This window comes from Carassius auratus, unplaced genomic scaffold, assembly GCF_003368295.1.
Source record: "Carassius auratus strain Wakin unplaced genomic scaffold, ASM336829v1 scaf_tig00017267, whole genome shotgun sequence".
NCBI classification, from domain to species: Eukaryota; Metazoa; Chordata; class Actinopteri; order Cypriniformes; family Cyprinidae; genus Carassius; species Carassius auratus.
The window spans coordinates 1-7615 of NW_020524762.1; the positions used below are offsets into that span (position 1 = coordinate 1).

The 7615-nt window shown below is 36.3% G+C and overlaps 1 protein-coding gene across 1 annotated transcript; it reads right to left on the reverse strand.

The window, feature by feature from the left end:
• Positions 1 to 938: 938 nt before the first annotated feature.
• LOC113075606 (Golgi SNAP receptor complex member 2-like) lies at positions 939 to 7142 on the reverse strand. Its single transcript, XM_026248288.1, is given in 7 exon segments — positions 939 to 1064; positions 1066 to 1137; positions 1937 to 2077; positions 2190 to 2322; positions 4259 to 4367; positions 6451 to 6515; positions 6971 to 7142. Coding segments are annotated over 7 exon segments (639 nt in total). The 5' UTR covers positions 7000 to 7142; the 3' UTR covers positions 939 to 974.
• Positions 7143 to 7615: the final 473 nt, after the last annotated feature.

Genomic DNA, 7615 nt, shown 5'->3' on the forward strand with positions numbered 1-7615 from the left:
TTCAAATACCTCTCCGTACAGATTAATGAGGGGAGTTTTTAAGACCTTAAAATCAGTGTTTGGTCAATAGTAAGTTTTTATAGCTGCATAAATAAGTCTTGCTACATTGACTACAGGGAAAAAGAGGTGCATGAGATACTCTTTTTGTTAACTTTCAATAATAGTATTTTATCCTCTTGGTCAACACTTCAATTTCATGACTGGCAAAGACAGAAATAATGTTGACTTTTGCAGTAGGATATTGTTGAGGATTATGCTGCTGGGGTATTGAGCCATGTATGAATGTGCGCATACAGCGTCAAGATCCATGCAGCAGATGTCCAATAAGACGTCTCATTTCCTGTTTGCTGGAGGCTGTGGCTCCTGCCTAGATCCAGGCATACACACTCACACTTTAATGATATGAAACGAGTGTAGAGTTTAACATTTCAGGCAGCTGGATGCTACTTGAGTTTATTGCACAGAAATTTGTATTTACAGGTTAGAAGCATTATAAACAATACAGTACAACTGAGCACTGAGTAACCAAATATTTAAGTTTTTTTTTGTCCAGAAGGTGGCAATGAAGAGCAAGATAACAGACAAATTCTTAACCATTATGCATTTTAAATCTAAATGTCTATAATAATTATTTGCTCTAATACTTCAATAATACAGACGAGAAATAAAGGTTTTAGTTCAGTCTAGACTCTAAAATAAAGAGCAGTAAGACAAATTTGCTGCTTATTTCTGAATTAGCTGAGAGGAAAGTTCTGAAAGGATTCAATGTCTTTAAAACACATTTAAAGAAGAAAGACTTTGAGACACAACAGGTTTGTGATGTTGAAGAGTGGCAGTCATCCTGCAAAGAGGCAGTTCTGTGATTTTCTTTCAGCACACCTGTGCATTTTTCATAGATGTGATGCATGTGGCATGAAACCGGAATGAAGCACTGACGCCATCGAGCAGCAGGGGTCGGCTCAAGCTGGGAGAGTTCAGCTCAGGTATTTCACCACCAGGAACATGACAAAGCAAGTAGCCAGCATTCCAGCCATCATGATGAACTTGTCCTGCGATGCTCGCTTTCTCAATGAAACGCATGACCGTGTTCGACAAACCCAACATGTTTGCCACATCCAGCATCTTTTTATGGGTACCCTAAAAAAAAAAAAAAGTTAACAAATCTCGAATTCAAAAAAAAAAAAGAAATTCAGTTTTCGAATAATATTTTTGTCTCTTTGAAAACAGTGAGCAACAGATAAACTTTCATTCACTTAGTAAAATATCTGAGGTACACATCAATCCCCATTTCCCCAAAAGCGCAGACAGAGACGGTTTCTCACGCTCTGTGATAATCAGAGGAGCGTCAGGAAGAGCACACGCTCCTCCCTGGAAACACACGGTCAGTGTCTGTGTGTGCATGCATGACCTCAAACCCAGTGGCGTCACTGTTAGCTACACTGACGTTTCCCTGAACTCAAATGGTGGAAATAAAACAAACATTTGATGAAAAAAAAAATTGAAATGTTGCCTCGGCGATCAATTGAAAAAATAAGTTGAGATACTAAGATTACTCAAATTAAAACAGAAATAAAAGAAGATAAATGATGTAAAATAATTTAATAAATGACAAAAGCAAAATCAGAGATGCTATAAGAAAAACTAAAATATCAAATGAAGCCTAAATCAAAATATTAATAACTATTATAATAGTATTTAAATCAACCTAAAATAATGCTGACTTCACACTCCAACACCTACTGTTAAAATAAACCAGATTCAGTTAATTATTGTGTTCATTATTCCTGGCTATCATTAAACAGTGTTATATCAGCCATCACCAATCAGTGGAGCAGTATTTGACATTTTTAGAAACACCCTGATAAGAGAATGGAAAACTTTCCCGTCCTGGTCTAGAGTTGAATCCGCCCTGTGTTGTGTTGCGTCTCACACACACCTTAAGCGTGCTCCTCTGGTCTCTCAGGCCGTTAAGGATGCTGGAGCCGGAGCCCAGCAGGTCGTCCATTCCTCTGTGAGCGTTTTGCAGACTGCTATTAAACTGCAGGGTTTCATCAATAGGGATGGAGGTGTCTGCATCCTACACAAAAAAAGCACACAGCACTGTCAGAAATCAAAATGTGTTCTTTGTAGTGTGATATACGTTTATAAACTGATGAGTGATGGAGAAAGAGTGTGTGTGGTCTACTGACGTTTGTTGTGAAGCTTCGGCTCAAGAGCTCCTCTCTTTCTCTCTCCTGAGCCTCGCGAGCGTAACGGCGGTGCTGGAAGTTCCTCAGGGCGGTCTGGAGATGCTGCACATCATACTTCAACTGATCAACACGCCTGTAAAAAGAAAAACACAGTGAGTGTCTTTCAGACCACACAGCAGCCCGCAGGCCTTGTTGGGTGATGCAACAGTTGTAGACTACCTGCTCGTTTATACAGAAGGAAGTTTCACACGCAACAACAGCCAAAAATGAAGTTGGAATAAAACTTTTTGCATTTTATTTACTCCACTCAAGGCTCAACAATACAAAGGCTCTGGGCTAATGCAAAATCATTTCAGGTCAGTTATTAGAACCACAGCCTGAAATAATTGCAAATCATAAAACTATTTATCAATAAAAATTAAAAAACTATAATAAATAAATAAATTATTTTTTTTTTTTGCATTCATTTATTAATGGAAAATGTAAATCTTTTATTAAATATTTATTTTTTAACAATTATTTAAATATCACATTGCTAAAAAAAAATATTAACAATAAAATGTTTTTTTTTTAATTGTCATATATAATATTTTAATTATGATCACATATAATCACAATTATCCTTATATATATATATATATATATATATATATATATATATATATAAGCAAAGGATTTGCAACTAAATATTTACAACTAAAGTCTTATTCACTTTAATCTTGTTTAAGTCAATCTGTTCCAATACTTTTGCTAACATGAGCAATGGGTGGGTTCAAAAATCTTTTAAGTTGTGTATCAGATCCAAATTTAGATATCTGGAAATAAAACGTTGATCTCTTGTCTTATAGGGCCTGTTCACACCCGGTCATTTCATGCATTTTCGTTGATCAGACATATATCTGATTTGTTAAAACGTTTCCATTTACACTTTTACACCTGATCTTTTCGCAATCAGATAGGTGTCCAATCAGAAAAGACGCATGAAGTGACCAGGTGTAAACAGGCCCATAGTCATCTTTTGATGTCGAACCCAAAAAATTTCAGTCTAAGGCAAAAAAAATAAGAAACTGGCCTCAATTCCAATACTTTTGGAGCATATTTTATATATATATATATTTATATATTATGCAATTAATCATTATAATAATTCTAATAATGATAGCATTGCTAAAAGTCTAATTGATTTTTTTATTAAAAATAGTTTCAGTTTTTATATATACACATGCTATTATTTAAAAATTACTATTATTTATATAATTAAAAAAACTATCATATTGCTATTTCTTGTATAAAATTATATAAAATATTTTTTTAAATATGACTGGGCCAGCAGACAAACTCCTTATTGAACACTAAATACATAAAACCATGTAGGGTGTTGGAACAGAAATAAATGACAAACTAGAACTAGAATTCATATTGTTAAACTTGTGTGAAAAGCTTCTGTATAGTGTGTTAGAGATCATCCACACACACTGTCATAAAGACGTCTGTTCTTTACGATATCCGTTGCTTCTTGAGTGAGTGAGTGAGTGAGTGTAACAGGTGTGCTGGCCTCAGGTGTGTTTGTGCAGTGCTTTAGCCAGGCTTTGCCACACACGGCAGGAATGTTGCTGATGACGTGACTGCAGACGGAATGTTTTCACTGGATCCCACTGCCACGGGGCGCATACAACACAAACACTCCTCACCTTCATCACCTCACATCACGTTACATCATTCTTCATTTGGCAGAGGCTTTCTCATTCAAAACAACTTACATTATGTATTTACTACGAGGACAGAGCAACTCATTTGATGGTAGAGACGACTGCTGAAGCTCATGAATCCCCTGATCTTTGAACCTACAACGTTTAGGTAGCCATCTATCCACCAATACTATAGTACAGCTTCCACATACTCTGGTTAATTATTACAGATCAAATTGGATCCCAATTTAATCTTCTGACAGGAAGGATATTTTGCTTCAGTTGCCTATCCTCCTAAAAAACAACCTCGGATCAAGACAAGGACTGGACATTTGCACGATTCAATAAGGCACTAGTGGATATTTCTACTGCTGCACTCACAGTTTGGCGTTTTGCCGGCGGTTTGGTGGCTCTTTACTGGCCAGTATCTCCAGTCGCTCCAGCTGATTAAAGATCTGGTCAATTCTTGCTTGAAGTTCATTTTCAAGTACTGCGGGAAGACATAAGAGTCAGAAACAAGTACACAAATAACAATCATATATCAAGTACAAAACAAAATACTTCAACTGAAATGCAAGTGTGGGGTCTGTAAGATTTATTCATGGTTTTGAAAGCAATCTCTTATGCTCATCGAGGCTGCATTTTATTATTGCCATTTATTACAGCATTTTAAAATGACTTGTTTTTTTATAGATTTTAAAATCGAATTTACTCATGTGATCCAGTGTGACATGATCCCTCAGAAATCATTATATTATGATGATTAGCAGCTATGCATAGTATCAGTTACGCTTTACATCAGTTTAAGCATACTTGCTGAATAAAAGTATTAATTTCTTATATATGTAATATTTTAATTGCTACAAGTGAATTTAGGCATCACAACATTACACAGTACAAAAACATAGATATGCAAAAGCTTATTAAACTCTTTTAAATATTAAATGAGTGTTAGATGGCCATAAAAGTAATCTTAATGTGAAAGTAAGAGAAATAGACGAAGACATTTATTTAATTATAACACATGCATGCACTAAGCTGCAGAAAGTATCAGGCAGAGAGAGAATCAAGCATTGACAAGCAGATCCGCTGATTGGGAATGAGTGGCGCTTCCTTGGAGAGATCCGCTGACTGGTGGGAAAGTTTTATCACACATGCAGTCTGCCCTGACCTCCACCCTCTGAGACAATGCAATCTCACAGTTGCTCTCACACAGACAAACCTATGCATGCGTTATGCATCCTTCCCGCCTATGACAGCTCTTATGATGTCACCAGTATTGGTAGGAGACAGTTATCTTATTCAGACTCACCAAAGAGCCACAACACCAGCTCAAACACACACTCTCACACACCGCAGCACTCCATGAGTCTCTATGCCCCCACCCCATCACTCCTCCCTGTCCTTCCTGTCATGGCACCAGCCTGGCTCTCTGTAGAAGCTCCACCTCTCCAGAACAATCAGCTGCTCAGTGGCACCACGATGACGCTGCCTGGCGCCAGTTTATACTCTAACCAGTTTATATGTGGTTTGATAACTGGATTATCCAATCACCAATGGAAAATATCAGGGGTCTACAGGTTTTGGCGATATGATCCCTGAAATCACAGGTCGTGGACAACTTGTAGTGGATGTCAGTATACATGTGTAAATAAAGCCTAAGCCAGCTGCTAACTGATCTCTGATGGGTTTCCCAAAAGCACTGTAGGCCCTAAACAGATAAACCATGGGCTCAGATGGTCTCTATATACTACTTTACAGTTTACAAATAGGTTTACAATTCTTTTGAGAAATGCTGGTGTGACGTCCTGCACTTTCTTAGTGCTTTAATGAGTTTCAAAATAATAAAGCATATATAGCAATTAAATATCAACAAACAGCTGGAAATAGGATAATCTTGTAATTACATTAATTAATACTATAGGTTAATAGAAATGGTTGGTTGTATTTAAGTTTCTTGACATATGAGCTTCAAAGACTACTTAATGGCAGATCCAAATTCAACAAAAACTTATTTTTTTTTATTATTCAACTTTTTATATATACACAGAAGTCCATAAAATATTCTAAAATTGTGTTTCTGGGTCCATCTTACAAAATAAGTCCCTCAAAGTTGGTCCAAATAAACAATATTGTCTCATGTCATTAGAAATTGGGCAGACCAAAAACATGTTTCACAATCAATGTAGTGCTAAAATATTGACATTTTGGTGGTTCTACACCCTTCATTAAATACCCATTTATATTTTTTTCTTATATTTTTATTGTTTACTTTTATTTCATTCTTTCATAGCTATATTTATGTATATATTCTTCTGTGTTGTATTCTTTAATAATTGGACTGTCCATTGAATCTTGAATCTCAATTAAGGGCCTGAAACAGACAAGCTCAAGCAGGGACTACTAATATGGAATAACTGCTTTTGGATAATGCTCATATTCATAAACCACACTGCCCAGCTCTAATTTTCATTTTGTTTTGGAGTATGTGTCCTATTTGAATCCTCTTGTCTCTGTGGGATTGAGGATCTTTATTCTCACACACTCACACACAGACACACAGACACACTTACAATGGACTGACTGTCGGTCTGTTGTCTCCAGTCTTCCCATGTGAGACTGAACCTCCTGGATTTGTCTAAAGTTAAAGACATGGATAAGTGAGAAGAGGGAGGGGATTAAATGCACATTGGAAGTCATTATTCAAAGAATACATTTTAGACACATCAGGGCCCTGTGGATGTCAGACAGATAATAGCATTATACAAGCTGTGCCTTACCTTACTTACACTATAACCACACGTTTAATGAATTAAAACAGCTGACAGACCGCAATGAAAGCATAATATCAACGAAACACATCACTAAGACTCATAAACAGAAAGTATAAAGAGGAATCTATAATATCATCAGATGCTGCCAGACGAAAGCAGCTTATATTCTATTTCCAAACAACATATTTCAAAGAGCCTTTTATGTGTAATATGGTATACACCGAACTTATGGAAACGGTCAGACTTTGATATCGGAGCATTAAACAGCTCTGTTTACTGGTAAGATAAGCTAAATGATCAGCAGTGTGAACAAACTCACTTATTGGTCTGATGGTAAAGCGTCTCCATCTTCAGTGACGGTTTAAGGACGCCACTAAAAACAAGGTTAAAAGTATTTAAAGGAAAGTTATGTAATGTTTTATTTCCTCCGTTTCGTTTAGTTTCACATATCGCTGACAAGCATACACGTCAACAGGAAAAAAGGACCTCTTTTAGGCGCCCTCTCCGCCTGACTAGAAACACACACACACCGCTGGAAGACAGAACAGCGCCAGCAGTGGCGGATGCTAGTCAACATTAACTTTTTTAGTTAGACAAAAATTAAACACATTCAGAACTACAATAATAGGCTATAAATGAAAGAAAACACACAACCAAGGAGGCAGAGTAAAGATTTGCATATACAGGCAACAGAGTCCTAATGGCTTTCTTATTATTAGAATAAAGAATCGTCTAGAAAAAGTATATCGAAAATGTAATTAATAATAGCCTACAATATTAGGTCTATTTCATTTTATTTGTGGTGACATTAGTAAAAACGGGTGATAGTCATTAATCCTAATGTAGTCTATAAGGAATAGTCCTACATCTATGACTGTGAATTAATTTTGACAAAAAGATTTTACTTTACTTCTACAGTTCTCTATAAAGGCACAATGAGACTAAATGCCACATGGGGCAAGAA